This window comes from Rhinolophus sinicus, chromosome X (assembly GCF_036562045.2).
Source record: "Rhinolophus sinicus isolate RSC01 chromosome X, ASM3656204v1, whole genome shotgun sequence".
Lineage (NCBI taxonomy): Eukaryota > Metazoa > Chordata > Mammalia > Chiroptera > Rhinolophidae > Rhinolophus > Rhinolophus sinicus.
Genome location: NC_133768.1, coordinates 39,473,531 through 39,491,223, shown reverse-complemented (window position 1 = coordinate 39,491,223; position 17,693 = coordinate 39,473,531). Strand labels below are relative to the sequence as shown.

The window sequence follows — 17,693 nt, the reverse complement described above, 5'->3', positions numbered from 1 at the left end:
TCATAAAGTGATAAACCACCCCCCACACTACTATCCCTCTGACTTCTTATATAGCTGTTACAATACCATTGACTATCTTTCCTATGCTATACTCCACATCCCATGACTACATATACCTATATATTTAGTTATAGTTGACCTTCAATAATATTCTATTTCAGCTTCAGGTGTATAGCACATTGGTCAGTCATCTACACAGTCTATGACGTGATCCCCCGGATAAGTCCAGTGCCCAGCTGGTACCTTACAAGATCTTTAAAACATTGTTGATTATATTCCCCATACTGTATTAACTACCAATTTGGATTTCTTAATGACTTCACCCTTTTCCCTCTCCACCAAACCCATTCCCATCTATCACCCTGATAGATCTAGTACCTATCTGGTACCATGCCTAGTTATTACCATATTATGGACTACATTCCTTGTGCTATACCCTACATTCCCATGACTATTGTATAACAACTAATTTGTACTTCTTAATCTCTTCCCCTTTCACCCATCCTTAATCCCTCTCCCATCTTAAAGAAGTCCCTCTAAGATTCCTTGTGATACTGGTTTGGTGGTGATGAGCTCCTTCAGCTTTTTCTTGTATGGGAAGCTCCTTATCTGTCCTTCAATTCTAAATGACAGCTTTGCTGGGTAGAGCAATCTTGGTTGATATGTCATTGCTTTTTGTCACTTGGAATATTTTCTGCCACTCTCTTCTTGCCTGCAAAGTTTCTGTTGAGAAATCAGCTGACAGTCTTATGGGGACTCCCTTGTAGGTCACTAAACTGCTTTTCTCTTGCTGCTTTTAAGATTCTCACTTTGTATATAACCTTTGGCATTTTAATTTTAATGTGTCTTGGTGTGCGCTTATTTGGGTTCATCTTGTTTGGGACTCTCTGTGTTTCCTGGCCTTGTAGGTCTATTTCCTTCACCAGGTTAGGAAAGTTTTCTGTCATTATTTCTTCAAATATGTTCTCAATCCCTTGCTTTCTCTCTTCTCCTTCTGGTACCCCTATAATGCGAATGTTGGTATGCTTGATATTGTCCCAGAGTCCCCTTAAACTCTCAATTTTTTGGATTCTTTTCTCTTGTTGCTGTTCTGGTTGCGTGGTTTCTACTACTTTATCTTCTACATCACTGGTCGGATCCTCTGCTTCATATAATCTACTGTTGATTCCCTGTAATATATTCTTCGTTTCCATTATTGTATTCTTTATTTGTGACTTGTTCTTTTTTATGGTTTTCATCTCCATTTTTATGCTTCCTATCTCTCTGTTGAAGTTCTCCCTGAGATCATTGAGCATTCTTATAACCAGTGTTTGGAGCTCTGCATCTAATAGATTGCTTATCTCTGTTTCACTTAGTTCTTTTTCTGGAGCTTTGTTCTGTTCTTTTATTTGGGACATGTTCCTTTGCCTCCCCATTTTGGCTGCCTCCTTGTGTTTGTTTCTATGTGTTAGGTAGAGGTCTTCGTCTCAGTAGAATGGCCTTATGTAGTAGGTGTGCTGTGGGGTTCAGTGACACAGGCTTTCTGGTCACCTGAGCTATATGCTCCAGGTGTGTCCCTTGTGTGGGTTGTGTGTACCCTGCTCTTGTAGTTGAGCCTTGGTTGATAACTGCACCTCAGTGTGAGGGACTGACCCTTGGACTCACTGGTTGTGAGGACTGGCCTTGACTACAGTGGAAGGGTTGTCGCGCAGGGGCTGACCCTACTGAGCAGGATCTGCCTCAGCAGGACTCTGGTGCCTGCCCAATCCTTCCCTTGGGTGTGTCTTCCTTAGAGGCAGCTGGGTGATGCTCCGGCTTGTTTTGAAGCTGGCAACTGGGGGCGCCAGCCCCAGGCCCACCTTGGAAGGGATCCGCTTCAGTCACAGCCTGTACCCCACCTGGAGCCACCCAGCAGGAGCCAGAAAGAAATCCACAGATGTCTGCTGCCCATGCTGTGCTTGGAAGCACCTTGAGAAGCCAACCCACGAAGCAAGGCTGGCTGCCAGTAATGCTGGCTTAGGGCTGCTCAGCCAGAGGTACAGGACACACTCAAGCCAGATGCTGCTTGTCTGGGTTCCGCGAATCTTTGAGAGCCTAGGAAAGTCTGTAGCTTGAGCCAAGCAAGGCAGGTGGTCTGCATGGAAAAGCCACAGAAAACAGCCTGGGTGTGCCTGAAAGTTGGGCAGGGCCAGGTCTCTAATAAACGGCTGAGACCCAGATATGTCGGTCGCCTGTGTTTGCAGGCCGGGAAGGTGGAGAGCATGACAAGGAAACAATGGCCTCCACTAGTTCCCCCACCGAAAGCCACCTCTCCAGCCACTGTCCCAAGCTAGATAACTCAATTCCCCACCATTTGTCCCAGCTGCCTTTTCAGCTGCTGACCCAGCGCTGGAGCTCAGAGCGAGTCATTCTTGCTAGGCCATATTTAGGCCAGGAACAGGAACCTTCTTATCTTAAAAGCCATCTTGTCTTGTTTTGTACCTCGCACCTCCGGCTTCTGTTTGCCTTAGGCCTGGAGAAGCCCCCTGGAATGTAGAAACCATCTTACCCTGTCTTGCTTTGTACTTTGTCTCCTAGGGGCTTGTGATCAGTGGGCCTGGGCAGTAGGACGGATGCCTGGGAGCCAGGATGTGGAGCAGGAGGGCTTGGTCATGCCCCAAAACGCTTTGTTGCTGGAGACAATACAACAAAAAAACCCTGAAGCATTGAAGGGGGAACAATCTCGTTTACCCCCTCCTAAGAACTCCATACCCCTTTTTGCTCGGGGAGGTTATGGTCTTTTCTAGCCTGACTCCCGCAGCTCAAACACGCCAAATAAATTCTAATAGACCAATTTTGGTCTCCCATGACTCATTCCTCCGGCCGTGCCTAACAATTCTGTTGGTCGGTAAGTCCCTTTAAGAGGAGCGCCTGAGTGCAGCTGCACTCAGTCTCACTCAGTCACAATCTACACGGTTTTCACAGCTATAAATTATGGGGACTTCTCTCCCCAGCGCTGGAACATTAGGCTGGGATCTCTTGCCCTTATAGGGGATGGGGAGGGACCCCCACAACTGAAATAGCCCTCCCGATCTTTAATGTTCACACGCGGGTGTGGGGCCAGCCTGTTCCGTGTCTCTGACCTTCCTGCCAGTCTGGAGGGGGCCTCTTCTGCACGTCCTTATTTGAAAGGCTTCTGTTCAGCTTGATTTTACGTGATTCTCAATAATGGTTGTTTTGTAAATTAGTTGTAATTTTGATGTGGTTGTGAGAGAAGGTAAGCACAGCGTTTACCTGCTGCGCCATCTTGGTTGTCCCCATACATGATCTTGATCATGAACAGTCTAGCTCTGCTGTCCCCATCTCCTCACCATTTACATTAAGGGCAGGTGGAAGTACATACAGTAAGTCCTCACTTAATGTCCACGATACATTCTGCAACTTGAAGCAAATTGACATATAGTTAAATCAGTTTTTACCACAGGCTAATTTATATAAACAAGAATTAAGTTCTGGGGCAGCTGGTTAGCTCAGTTGGTTAGAACGTGGTGCTCTTAACCAGGTTGCTGGTTCGATCCCCACATGGGCCACTGTGAGCTGCGCCCTCCACAACTAGATTGAGACAACTACTTGACTTGGAGCTGATGGGTCCTGGAAAAACACCCTTAAATAAATAAACAAATAAATAAATAAATAAAAAAGTTCCTACAGCATTTCATCAATGCTGCATTCAAGGACCTGCTGTACCAGGTAGAAATGCTTCTGGCTGCAAGTAACCACACTGTCAAGTAATAGTGACTTGAAAAGACAGGAGGTTCTGTCCCTCCCTCAACAAGACTGCTGGCGTTAGTTAGCAGTTCAACAATGTTGGGCCAGGTTGGAGTCTCCTGTGACTATGGACTGACCCTGAGGTCTCAAGATGGTAGCCACACTTTCCACTGATGTCTCTGGACATGGCAGCCTATGGAGATGGGAGGAAGGGAACAGCTAGAGCGAGAGGCTCTTTGCATTTCCTGGGGACTCAGGTTATTGACAAGGGATTTTGGTTATTTATTCCCCCTATTGAAACCCCAGGCTTTCTCTCCTCACTCAGGAATCCCCTCAAATACTGAACATCACTTGCTGGTCTCTGAGCTGTTCAGACTTTGGCTTTGTGCCCTGGGTGGGGATGGGAGGAGCGGTGGGTGGTCTGGGGTTTCCCTGGGGATGGAACAAATCCCCATTCCCTCCACACACACCCCCAGCAAGAGCCACTAGCTCAGCCTTAGTGCCCATGGTCGCTCCCACAGCTGCGTGCGGTCCATGTCCTGAACACCTCTGCTCCTTGCTTGTGTGCAACAACCCATCGACAAGTGTGGGGCCCAGGCCTGGGGGTTGGGGGCTGCCCTGGGGGTGGGGGGCACCTTGGCCTCCCTGAGGAGGCAGCAGAGCCCTGCAGACTTAGGATAAAACCCTGGGGTAGAAGCCAACACTCGCCACCTCAAGGCCTCTGTTGCCACCACCCTGGCGTTGAGTCCCCATCATGCTCACCTCTGCTACGGTAGGGTCTCGTGACTGGTCCTCTACATCTGCCCTTGTCTCCTAGTCTGTTCTCTTTACAGTGCCCAGAGGGATCCTTTTACAACCAAATTGGATCATATCCCTCCTCTGCTCAACACCGTCTCAGACAAAAAGCCCAATTCCTCATCAGGGCCCACAAAGCCCTCCTGGATCAGACTTGACCAACCTCATCTCGTCCTCTCCTCCTCCACTGGCCTCTAATCCTGGCACACTCCAGCCTCAGTGCCTTTGCACTGCCTTTTCTCTCTGCCTAGAATGTTCTCTCCTACACACTCTGTATGGCTCCCTCTCCCACTTCATTCAGGTATTTAATTTCATGCTGTCAGGAACATCTTAGCTGACCTATTGTATAGTTTTTCCCATTATTGACCTGCTTCCCACTAGAATATGAGTCCCATAAACGCAGGGATTTCTGTCAGTTTAGGTTACAGCTGTACTCCCAGAGCCTAGAAGAGGTCCTGGCACAGAGTAGGTCCTCAGTAATGTCTGTCCAACGCAGGACTCTAAAACACTTAAAAGTGGTGCCTATGACATGGCAGACATTCAGAAAATGGTTATTGAGTGAGTGCATAAATCAATGCGTGCATGCATGCATCAGTATGTGAACCCCATCCCATTTGGGTCCTAGAGCTGCCTTCTCCCCCATCCCGCCCCCAGCAGCCGTGGGATCCAGCCATCAACACAACCACAGGAACTTTATTTACAAACACAAGGCTGGAGCGCAGGCCAGGTGGGAAGGTGGCCATGGCAGGGCTGGGGGGCTCCTACTTCTGCTCCCGCCTCCAGACGATGACCATGCCACTGGCGTCACTGGAAGCCAGAAGGCTCTCATCACAGTTGAAGCTGACGTCCAGCACAGGGGCGCTGTGGCCCTGCAGCTTGTTGACAGCAGCCTTGGCTGCCCGCTCCACGTCAAAGAAGTGCACACACATGTCCTCACTGCCTGTCACTGCCCAAGTGAGAGAGAGAGGGGCCATCAGGAAGTGTCACAGGAGGCGGCAGTGGGGTGCCCCGGGTGTGAATTATCTGAGGTGACTCAGGTGTTGAGGGATTTATGTTCAAGGTGTGAGGTCCCAGTGTGCCTTGCGGGGGCCTGGAGGGACCATCCCTAGATGGGAAGTCACCCAGGTGTTTTGGTTCTGTGTCCAGAGTGTGAGGTCTCTGAGCTTTTTTGGGGGGAGGGTCTGTGTCTCATGTTGTAAGGCTTCTGCACTGGTTGGGGCTCAGTGTGTAAAGTGAGGGTCTGTCAGGGCACTGAGAGATCGCAAGGCCCAAGAAGTCAGGGCATCAAGGTGTCATGGCACCTGAGTGAGATCAGCACCAGCCCTGGGGCCCGCCCTCCCTGGAGGCTTGGACACCCCAACCCTATGGGACTCACCCACACAGGCCCCCTGGCGGAAGGACATGAGCGGGCAGAAGATGCTGCGCACCGGATGCGAACTCTGCTCAATGGGGAAGCTTCTCTTCAGCTGCAGGGTCCCCTCATTGTCCACCACCCTGAGGGGAGGATGAGAGGGGTCAGGGCGCAGCCTCAGCCCCGGACGGGGATGAACAGGTGCGTGAGTCGATGTCCCCACCCCTGCACCTGAGTTCTTTTCAAGGTTCATGAAATCCGGTTTTGCGACGACTGCATAAACCTGTAAAGCCTGGGCTGGGGTGGGGGTGGGGTTAGTGACAGTTCAGACACTGTGTTTGTTGATATGAAATGGGGAGCCTCTGCAGTGTAATTCACTAGTTTCACTTCCTAAGGGTTTCTGAGAGATCCTGGCATTCAGATGGGCGCAAAGAGAGGAAATGGCTGACCAAGCCACGGCACCCCTGTGCTGTGGGTAGCACACAGCCATTCAAAGGAATGAAGCAAAGCTGCTGCAGGTGACCTGCAGCATGTCCACAGGTATCATCTGGTGAGAAAAGTGAGATGTGGAAAAGGGTGTAGGAGGAGCCCACTTCTGTAAGACAATGACCCTCCCTCAGAAATGTGTGGGTGTGTGTGCGCGCCGAGGACTATGGGAGAGGGAACAAAGTATGGAACGGCACATACAAAGTTGTTAATATGCTTGACTGTGGCAGGGGGAAGCCAAGGTGGCAGGAGCAAGGAGAGAAGGGAGAGAATTGGGGAAACTGTCAGAAAACTTAGGAGTACACTTAAATTAAGAATTGTAAGTGTGTGTGTACATTTTTTCAAAGGAGAAGAAATATAAAATAGTAAAATGGCAAGCATCCTGTTGGGCAATCATTTTAAGGCTTGGCTGGCCATCACTTGGGGAACTTCTCAATATACCAATGCCCAGCCTGCCTTAGAGCTTCTGAAATCCATGGCCTGGAGTGCAGCCTGACCGTGACTTCTGAAGCCTTTCAGATCATTCCAGCATGTGGCCCAGGCTGAGAACTGCATTTGGGCAACATGACATTATGTGAGTGGGGACAGTAAACTCCCTACCTCAAAGAAAAAGAAAAGGGGGCAGGAAAACAGGCCACTGCTCTAAGGGGGTCCTAGTCTATCTTATGCCTCAGTTTGCTGATCTGTAAAATGTACACAATAACATCACCCACCTTACGGGTTGTTATGAGGAGTAAATGAGGTGATACGTATGAGGTCCTTTCAACAGGGACCGGTCCCAGCAACTGCTACCTAAGTGCTAACTACTGCTATTACTATTACTGCTACTATTGAGGTCATCATTATACGATGATGATGATGATGATGAGACCAGATCTCCCTATTCACTGGTTAACCTGATGGAGGAGACAGGGCTCCCACCCCAGTCTGATGGAGCCGGCAGGCCCTCCATCTGCAGGTGGCTGGACAGGGGAGACCCACCTGTAGAGCAGCAGCTTGTTGAGGCAAGCATTGATGAGCAGTGAGGGGTCCCGGGCCTCACGGCTGACCCAGGAGCGGGCGGAGATGCTGGTCACAGGGCTACCCTCATGTACCACCAGACGCTTGGCTTTGGTCAGCTTCCCTATGACAATGGAGCGAGGTGGCAGAAGGAACGGTGAGGGCTACACGTCAAGAGGGCGAGAGTGTGAGTACCCAGGTGCAGACCTGGGGCCTGCCTACCTGTGGCCATGTCGAAGAGGAAGGAGAAAACACTGCCATGGTCGTCGCCGGCCCAGAGCAGCCGGCCGGGGGCATCGAAAGACAGGGCGAGGACACGGCCTGTCAGCTTGCTGGAGCCACCCTTCACTTTCTTGCCCGTGGAGATGTTCACGACATGCACGTTGTGCTTGGCATTCCCCACCTGTAGGCAACAGCCGCACACCGTCATCCTGCTCCCAGCCAGTCACCCCTGGAGTCTGACCACACTGGGCTGCCGCTGACGGGACCTGCTGCTCCCTACTGGAGTCTAATCACAGTGGGGCCATGGGAGGTAGACTAGGGGCGACCCAGGCTTATAATCCTCCCAAACCAGCCCCTCTTACAATCTGACCAGAGTAGACAGCTGCTCTGGGCACTAAAGGGGTTGCAGATGCATAGTGCTTCCCCTTGGCCACGCCCCGTGGTGGGCAAAGCTTCGGCTTGTCCCAGGCCCATGAGAACAGCTCGTCTGCTCTCTGACTGGTCTCTCCTGGAGCCCTGACTATACTGGGGCTGCTGCTGCTGCAACTATCCCAGAGCAGAGGCCCACCTGGCCAGTTCCCCCTACTTCCTGCTCAGGGCCAGGCCAGACTTTGCATTTCCTTCCCTCACTGCACCCCACCCTCTGACTCTTTATCCTTGGGTCAGACCACAGTAGAACTGCCACTGAGACCAGACGAGGTTTCCAACTAGTAATCCTGCTTCCCAACCAACAGCCACTGCAGTTGACAAATGGTAGGACTACTGCTGATGGGACCGAAGGGGCGCCGGACCTGTCACCCTACCCCCTGAACAGTCCCCCCTGGAGTCTTCTATGAGGCCATCCCAGACCAAGCACTGTGTTACCCCATTCTGACTCATTTCCCTCTGAGTCTGACCATGGAGGACTGTGGCAATGGACTAGAGGCCCCCCCCATGCTGATGCCCCAGGGCAGCCCTCCTGGCCTTGGAGCCTGACCACAGTGAGGTTGTTGTTGACGGGCTGGAAGGTGCAGCAGAGCAATTCAGAGCCATCGGGGTCAGGGATCTCCCGGATGCAGCGGCCGTCCTCAGAGGCCCAGATGCGCATGGTAGCATCAAGTGAGGTGGATACAAGGATGTCATTGGAGAGGGACCAGGCGAAGTCGGAGACACCACGGGTATGGCCCCGCAGCACACGCAGCACGGAGGGCGGGGCAGGCACCAGCTGGCACAGTGAGATGCTGCCATCGAGTGAGCAACAGGCCAGGCGGTGCCGGTCGTCATTGGCGAAGCGCACCCTTGGGACTGCAATGCCAAGAGTCACTTGTGGGAGTCAGCACACCTACCAGGTGCTTCCGTTTATAACAAGTTCTGACATGTGAGCTGGGGGTTGGGACCCACTGCACCAGGCACAGTGGCCTCAGCAAAGGGCTTTCCTTGACTGAGAAAGGGAGCTGGAACCCCAGAAAGCCCTCTGCCAAAAGCTCCCTGTATTGTTTTTTTTTAAGGAGGACACAGCTCACAGTGGCCAATGCGGGGATCGAACCGGCAACTTTGGTGTTATCAGCACCACGCTCTAACCAACTGAGCTAACCAGCCGCCCCACAAAGCTCCCTATATCTTAGCAAGTACTTTATAGATTGCAAAAGACTTCTGCAATGTGAAAAGGCCCCTACATCTCAGCAAGCACTTTACAATTACCAAGGTCTGGGCAATTTACAAAAGTTACTCTATCCTTTGCGAGGGAATTTCTCTGCAGCAAAGGCTTTCAATTCATCCAAGTGAGTGACAACCCCAGAAGTCTTTTAAAGGGCTCTTTTAAGCTGCTGAGACCCTTTGTGGTAAAAAAGTACCTGACATTATGCAGACCACTTTGCAGAGGGCTTTTAGGCTTGTGAAAGGTTTTATGGATGTCAATTCCTCCAGAGGTGGGCTGGACACTGCATTCCAGAAATGGTCGCACTGGGTGGCTGTCACAGTTTGGGCAAATGCATAGTGATGGGACCTGCCATCTACTGGCTCACCTGCCTCATCCACGTGCTGGTCAAAAACATGGTACATGCCCGCAAAGGCATAGTTCTCGCTCAGCGATGTGTCCCCAGCCATGGCTCGACTTGCTTCTGCCGCTGACGTGGGTACCACACTGCCGGGGGGCCTGGGCCCCAAGAGGAGTGGGGGGTGAGAGGAGGTAGGTACTAGTGTTTGGCCTGCCATTGCCCCGTAGCATGGCTCCTCTCCTCCTCACAAACCCCCAGCCCTCAGCTGCCCCTGGTACTACCTGTCCTCATAGACGGCGCGGTTCATCTGTGCCTGCAGCTGGTAGGAGCCTCGGCTGACGGAACGTCGGTGTCCACGGGCCCCCAGGGCCCGAGGATCATCCTCAAAGTCCTGCAAACAGAAATGGTCAGGGGTGGGAACATCGTGAAAACAGCCCTCAACCACCTGTGAGGTCTGGAGCCTTCAAAATATACCCAGAACCAGATTCCTTCTCACCTAGTCCAGTGCCACCACCATCAGCTGTACTGTGATGGCCTCGGCATTAGTTCTCCTGCTCCTGCCCTTGCCCTGCTCAGTAGATATTCAATAAATGTTCTCTGAACAAAAAATGAACACCCCCCTGAAAACTACTCAGTTCAGTCTCTTGCTTCATTCGTTTCAGCTTAATTTTTCCCTCCTCAGAGGACTTCCCTCATCATTCCCAACAGAAATAGCTTCCCTCTGTCCCCCATACCAATACTGTTTTAGCCCCCTCATCTGCTTTGTTTTTTCATCTTAGCACACCTCACTATAAGCCACGGTAATTTCTGACTTGTTTATCTGGTTTGCTGTTTATTGACCTATTTATCTTGTTTACTGTCTATTGACTTCTCTCATATATTTTTGCCCTCTGCTCATCCTAAGAGCCTGGAACAGAGCCTCGCACATAGCAGGGGCTTGACAAGTCTGTCGAGTGAATATACACGGAGGCAAGCAGTATGCATGGCAGGCGGCGTGGAGGGAACTCACCTCCATGCGGTCAAGGGTAGTGCGGCTGCTGCGGACGATGCTGTTGCTATAGGCACGAGCACTGCCTGGCTCGGAGAGAGGCCCGTAGCGCTGGCCCAACAGCTGCCCACGCAGCCTCAGGTACTGCCGACGCAGTGCTGGGGGGTGCCCAGCCTTGGCATTCTCCCGCAGTAGCTGGCTGCGCCGTCGGATATACTGTGTCCGAAACTGTGGAAACGTTGGTGTGCGATATGCGTTGTACCTGTGATGGCAGCAGGCAGGCGAGCGGCAGGCACAGGACAGAGGGAATCAATCAGCTCAGGGGATAGGGAAGCAGAATGAGGTGTGAGGGGTCAGGATGGCAAGTGATCAGCAGTGGTGATGGGGGGGGTGGTCCCTCTGGTACTGTGATGAGGGTGAATCTACTACAGTAATAACGGCATGGAGATGAGATCAGTGTGGGGACAATGGAGGCAGTCTGTAGCTTTCCTGAAGTTGGTAGGGGTCAGTCTGACATGGTGATGGGGGTTAATGTGGAGCAATGACAGGGTGGTGATGGGGTCAGACTGGAGAAATGATGGTGGTAGGGTAAGTCTGGTGGGCAATGGTAGAGAACAGACATGTCACCAGCCTGAGTTCCACCACCCTCTCTCAAAGGTTCTAGTAACACAGCCTCTTTGCGCATGCCCACATCGGACTGCATTTTCCCAGCATGCTGTTTAAGACCCTCTCCGGCCAGCCCTTTGCGGGTTAGCCCCCAAACCTTGCTACTGCGCATGCCCAACTTCGGCACGCCCACGCAGCAGCATAAGGCAAGTTCTCCGCCCACCCTCACTTAGCACCATTGCGCATGCACCACCGTAACTTCCGCTCCCATGGGCTTCGATCCCACGCCTCACCTCGCGTCTACTGCTAAGACCTGCTGCCACACCGCGGCCATTCCCCGGCCTCCTCTTCCGGCGTGTCCGCCCGCGGGCGCCTGCAGGACAGGGGCCTGGAATGTCAGGGTCTCAAGTGAAGGGGTCTAGTTCCGTCCCTTCTGCCTGGCGATCGTTGCCACAGACACTGAGTCTCTCCACGTCAGAATGTCCTGAAATCCCACCCGGCTGTTAGCATGCTCGTCACCTCAGCCCTGCCCTGGCAGCGCCCAGATGACTCACGGCAGCGATTCACACCTGACTCCGCCCCTCCCTGGTCGCCATAGCAACACCCCTCCCCCAGCCTAGCAATCCTTGGCCTTCCCCACCCATCTTGCCCCCCGCCTTCCCCTCTCGGGTCCAAGATCAGGGTCCGGGATCAGGGACCACCTCCGGGGCTGCCTCCGGCTCTTGAGGCCCCGAGGCGGCCCTGAGACCAGTGTCGCCCTTTCCTTCTGTCTCTCTTCTCCCTTTCTCAGGCTCCAAGCAAGATGGCCGCCTGCCACCAGGAAGCGCTGCCAAGCGCAGAGCAAATGGATAGGAATCTTCTCCAGAGCGTGGAAGAACCACGCAAGCGCACTAAGGGACAGTAGCTTCCCGCACAAGGCTGGAGGCTCCGCCCCTTAAGGTCTATCCACCCCGGTCCCTGACAGCACTTTTTGTATACACAAGAAAAATGTCGAAGGGCCACAGGATAGGGGCGAGTATGCGAATCACTCACTAAAAACCAGAAATACGACTTTCAAAAAAAAAAAAAGATTTTCTTTTAAAAGAGTGATATAAGTTGCTTTTTAGCAGTACAATGTTGGCCAAGCAAGTTTTGAAGTACAGAACAAAACAATCACACATGCAAAGGCCCCTAAGAAAGTTTTCCAATTCTTAGAGTGACTAATGGGCCCCCGGATACCCCCAAGAGAAGAGTACATTCTGTGGGGAGGATGCAGGCGTGTGGGCGGACGGTTTGGGCTTGGTGCTCCCAGAAAGCTTGGTCTGGGAATGAGTCTCTAAAGGCAGAAGACATAATTAGGCACAACAAGTTTTGGGGTTTGGATCCCAGGAGCCTATCTGAATCATCCTTATTTCAACTTCAACGGAAGCTGCTTATCTATTCATCTTAATGTGATCAGGATATACACTTACAAAGCTGAAGTACAAGGTTTAGTAGCTTATTGGATCTTAACATCAACTGACACAATCCTCAAATGTACTTTTCACACTAGTATATAACAAATACTATAATCTGAACAATGTTCTAAAGTCACCTGAAATGAGGAGACACATCCAAAAACGTATTGCTGTTTTTTTTGTGTCCTAGCAAAACTGGAATTGACTTGGCACCTCCCTTGTCTATGTAACTAAGCTATCTGCGTCTTTCCAGGATACTAAATACCCCTCCAGTCCATGATTGCTGAAGAATAAACTATTTCACTGCACAAATGTGTAACCACTAACATTTATTGGACAATATGCTGCACACTGTTCAAGGTGATTTACATGTATTAATCCATTTAATCCTAATAACTGAATGTTGTGGGTACTATTACTATCCCCATTTTAAAGATGATGAAATCTGAAGACCAAGGAGTTCAAGAGTGACATTTTATTGAACTGGTCCCCTATTTGTGACCAGCATTGGGTTTTTTCCCATGTTCATTTTGCCATAAAGGATGCTATGATCAATGTCTTTCCTCTTCACCTGGACCCTCTCTGGACAGAGCCCTGCCCTTTCATCCCACCACTCAGCTTCCAAAGAAATATGGTGGGAAGAAATCACAGGAGAGTCAGAGATGCCAGGGAGACTTACTATCTCATGGCTGGCATTGATTCTTTTGTTGTTGTTTTTATAATATTCATATATTAAAATTTTAAAAATTATTTTTAAACCCTCATTTCTATGAGGCTATAAGATACCAGTTAAAACAACCTAATGACAGGGTTGTTATAAGTATAAATGAATTAATGCATAGCAAGTGTTCACAACACCTGTTGCACGAACATTGGCTATTATTTTGAGAGATAGTATAGTACTTTTTAGAAGGCAGTCTAACTTGGCCACTGCCACAGGCTCTGCCAACTAGGAGCTATGTATTCTTGGGCAAGTCACTTAACCCTTTTATAACTCAGTTTCCTCATCTGAAAATACAGCCACATAGTGTTATTGTGAGGACTAAGTGATTTAATACTTGTAAAGTTTAGCATCTGGAACAGAGAAAATACCCACTAATTTTTTAGTACTATTAGTTGTTTTAAAAACTTTCCCCAATAACAGATTCATCTGCCAGAGGTAGATCTGGTACAGAAATAATGTGAATTAGAATGACCACAGCTGCCTCTTGCATTTGTTATGTGCTCTGCATTTTTTCAATTTTTGTTCTTAAGCATTTACACACCCTCACTGGATTAAAAATGAGTTTTGAACAACAAGCTGATGACAGAAGGCATTTTCAGTTTGTTGAAAGCATGGAGAGAAAGGGGCAGAGTTTATCAGCATGAATGAATAGCAGGTAAGTGGGTGGGGGAAAGGAGGGTCTCAAGCCCGTGGTATCAAGTCATGAGTGACCTTGATTACAATCATGACATCTAGAAAAGTAGCTCAAGCCCATAGCGTCCACAAGTCCCATTCACTCTAACAGGATCAGGGCTATTATACTATCAGAATGATGGTTGAGGGTCCTAGCCAAATGAACAAACAAAAACAGATGTGGACAGAAAAGACAGGTAAGCTAGAGCTGTTTGAAGATGACACATCACAATAGCAACTCAAATGGTGGCAGAAACAGGCAGGGCCATGTCTGTTCTGGATTCCTCCTTCCTTCATGTGCCTCCTGTCTATTTGGCTCCCAGAGTTTAAAAATGCAAAGGCGAGCACTGAACCACACTGGCTGTGTTCGCTTTTCATTACTAGCACAGGCTGAAATGAAACCCGGAGTGGGGCCCCATCTTTAAGGACAAATGATCTGAGGGAAAGCCTGGGTAGCCTGGGGTGACAAGGATATGCTGAAAATCCAGGCGAGAGACAGAAATGGAAGAAGACATGGAGCTCAGGTGTAACTGGACCGCAGACGTTGAGTCCTCATTCACTTATCTCACCCCTGAAGTTTCTTCCTAAATGGGACAAGTGGAGGTTGCGACATAGGTCATAACTTAAATTTTACCATTTCCGATGGGAAAATATTTGCCTCTGAAACCAAAGTTCTCACAATCTTCAAAGTCTTAATGGTGATAATTCTCCATGGTCTGAGTCAGAAACAAGATTCCTGCAGTGGGGAAAGACCTCACAGACCACTTGAGCACCCCCAGCAAGCTGCAACAGCGAGCCAGCCTTCCAACACGTATTGATCAAGCCCACATTAGGCGCCAGGCACTGGGGCAACAGCAGGAACTCAGACAAACGGTCCCGCACTGATGGAGCTGCCATTGTAGCGGGAAAGATAAACGATAAAGATCATTTAGAAACTGGCACCTACTATCATTAAAGTAGTAGTTTGTTTAGCATTGCTGAGCTGTGGGGGAAGGGGGAAGAAGGAGAAACAGATTTAAATTGGAACCTGAACAAAAAGGAGCCAGAGATACAAAGCTCTGGACGCTGAATGACCAGATAATGCCAGTGAGGCTAGGCAGTGATCAATTCCAAGACGGAGAAATCACTTCGCAGGCTAGAACTGGGGCTGCTCTGCCCTTAAGATCTCAATTCTTTGTTACCTAGGGAGGGCTTTAGGGCCAGAAAAGACTGGACCCTGGATTTGGTACCTCAGTCCCAAGCAAGCTAGTTAAATGTGCACAGCCTTTGGTTCTTCCCATTTCTTTTCTGCTAATACGCTAAACTACATCTCACTGCTCTTCAAATGTTAAGCTACCCTTGCTTTCCTGGGATAAGCCCGACCTGGTTTTGGTGACAGCCTGCATTTACTGAGCTCTTACTACATCCATCTTATGTAATAGTCATAACCACCCTTATGAGGTAAGTGCAACATTGAGTTCCACATTGAAGATGAGGAAAGTGAAACCTAAAGGGGTTTACTGCTCATGACCACAGAAGCAGAAAATACTAGAACTAGCATTTGGATCCAGGCAGGAAGAAGAACTGGACTAAGTTTCTTATCCTGGACACCAGAAACCACTTGGTAACCAGCCAGCAGTGTTGACAATAGTGCGCCATCCCTTTCTCTCCTCTCTCTGTGAGTCCCCCTGCAATAAATCCCAAATAAATCTCTGCTTTTGTCTCTCTTCCAACGCCCTGCACTGGTAGATCCAGACTGAAATCCACAACAGCTCCCAGCTGCTGTGAGAAGCTGGTTTCTTAGGCCTCCTCTCCAACTTCAGTCCTTGTTGCTCTTCCTCGATCAGGGTATGTTCCAGCCACATCAACTTTCTTGCACATCCTTTGAAAATTGCACAAACTTTTCCTGGGATCTGAACACTCTCTCCTGTGCACTCATGTGGTGAATGTGCCAACTCACCCTACAGTACTATTACTAACACCAAGCACACTGGGCCAGGTACTGTTCCAATCATTTACAGGCATAGAAAACCTTTAATCCTCCTAACAACCCTGTGAAGCTGGTACAGTTATTATCCCATGTCACAAACGGGGAGATGGAGGCAAAGAGATGAAATGACAGTAAGTGATGAAGTTGGACTTGCACCCTGGCCACCTGGCTCCAGAATCCTTGCTTTTCACCACTACACTGTTTAACACCAACTGCGAAATTCCTCTGAGCTTCTCCAATACAGATTCATAAGAAATACTTTTCTGTTCTTCACCCTCCTCATTTGATCTGTCAGCAAATCTGTCAGTTTCACCTTCAGAATTTATCCAGAATCTGACCTCTCTTCTCCACATCCACTTCCGCCACTGCCTGGACCAATGCAGTGGTCTCCTCACTGTTTCTGCCCTCGCCCCCTGGTCTGTTCTCACAGCCGCCAGACGGTCCCGTTACAACGCAAGTCAGCTCAAGGCTCTCCTCTGCTCAGACCCCTGCTGTGGCTCCAGCTCTCCCAGGAAAAAAGCCTAAGTCCTCCCCATGGCCAGCGAGGCCCTATAGGACCAGGCTCCTGTCACCATTCTGACCTCACCTCCTGCCCCCCTGCCCCCTGGTTCTCTGCTCTTGCTGCACTGACCTTGCTATTCCTCACACACACCAAGCTAACTCCCACCTCAGGGCCTTTGTACTTGCTTGCTTTTCCTTCTGCCTGTAATTCTCCTTTCCCAGAGGCAAGGTGAACAGATTTGGCCAGTAAAGAAACAGCCCTTGTTAATACAGAATTGTACACCTGAAATCTATGTAATTTTACTAACAATTGTCACCCCAATAAATTAAAAAAAAAGAAAAAAGAAACAGCCCTCATTCGATTCAGGTATTTGCTACTTACATAGACAACAAGAATAGACACAGATGCCAGCTCATGTCCCTCGTGTGCATAACAGTGAAACAAAAAGGGCCAGAGGACTGCAGCGTGTAGGCCACCCTGCTGCAGAGGAGCTAATTCCACACTAAGTTCTGCATCCCTAAGATGGGGAGGGGAGGGACAGAAAGCCTCAGACCTCACCAAAACCTCTTAAGCTGTGTTCCCAGGATCACAGGTACCGTGTTTCCCTGAAAAGTAGCCCTAGTCAGCCCATCAGCTCTAATGTGTCTTTTGGAGCAAAAATTAATGTAAGACCCGGTCTTATTTTACTATAAGACCGGGTCTTACATAATATATAGTAAAATATAAGACCAGATCTTATATTAGTTTTTGCTGCAAGAGACGCATTAGAGCTGATTGGCTGGCTAGGGCTTCTTTCGGGGAAACACGGTAGTTCTGCCAATACTTAGATCAGCTTGCCTATGTGGCCTATGTGGAGACATGCAAGGCAGCCAGTGCCATGGTGGAACCACTCCCCAACACCAGATACCCTCCTCCTCACTTGCTTTCCCTCTATCTGCAGGTTTCCGTTATAGGGTTACCTCCTCCTAGCTGCCTTCCCTGACCATGCTGTGTAAAATAGCACATCCCATCACTTTTCCTTAACGCTTGCCACTTCCTAACATTACATTGTGCGTCAGTTTACTACTTTATTGTCCGTAGACCCCATCAATACATGATTCCTGAGGGAAAGAAGTTTGTCATATATATCCTTTGCTGTGTCCCTATTATTTGGCACACATGACAAATGCCAACATTTCTAACTGCTTCTGACTACCAGACACTGTTCTACGTGTTTCCCGTATCTTGACTCATTGAATAGG

At 49.6% G+C, this 17,693-nt stretch overlaps 1 protein-coding gene and 1 non-coding gene across 5 annotated transcripts; both read right to left on the bottom strand.

Annotated features, from left to right (window-relative positions):
• Positions 1-5,194: 5,194 nt before the first annotated feature.
• Positions 5,195-11,991, bottom strand: WDR13 (WD repeat domain 13). 4 transcript variants are annotated; one of them, XM_019714307.2, is made up of 10 exons: positions 11,851-11,991; positions 11,443-11,522; positions 10,565-10,771; positions 9,837-9,946; positions 9,583-9,713; positions 8,556-8,863; positions 7,580-7,760; positions 7,340-7,481; positions 5,897-6,015; positions 5,195-5,467 (listed from the first exon to the last, which is right to left on the bottom strand). In XM_019714307.2, exons 3-10 carry the CDS (start codon positions 10,568-10,570, stop codon positions 5,283-5,285), a joined length of 1,182 nt encoding a protein of 393 aa, XP_019569866.1. In that variant the 5' UTR covers positions 10,571-10,771; positions 11,443-11,522; positions 11,851-11,991; the 3' UTR covers positions 5,195-5,282. The 4 variants fall into 4 exon arrangements, with proteins under 4 accessions (XP_019569866.1, XP_019569863.1, XP_074180351.1 ...); XM_019714304.2 differs by having other exon boundaries at positions 10,565-10,805; positions 11,443-11,633; positions 11,851-11,988; XM_074324250.1 differs by having other exon boundaries at positions 11,443-11,633; positions 11,851-11,988.
• Positions 9,084-9,157, bottom strand: TRNAI-GAU (transfer RNA isoleucine (anticodon GAU)). The gene has a single exon. It is a non-coding gene; the product is annotated as a tRNA-Ile (tRNA).
• Positions 11,992-17,693: the final 5,702 nt, after the last annotated feature.

What these genes read in the sequence shown, in the direction of transcription:
- WDR13 (XM_019714304.2), bottom strand. Translation starts at nt 11,483, where the DNA reads ATGGCCGCGGTGTGGCAGCAGGTCTTAGCAGTAGACGCGAG. An exon ending in CTACCCTTGACCGCATGGAG is followed by an intron (nt 9,947 to 10,564) that starts GTGAGTTCCCTC and finishes TTCTGTTTGCAG; the next exon opens with GACTTTGAGGATGATCCTCG. An exon ending in TCAACAACAACCTCACTGTG is followed by an intron (nt 7,761 to 8,555) that starts GTCAGGCTCCAA and finishes TGTTGCCTACAG; the next exon opens with GTGGGGAATGCCAAGCACAA.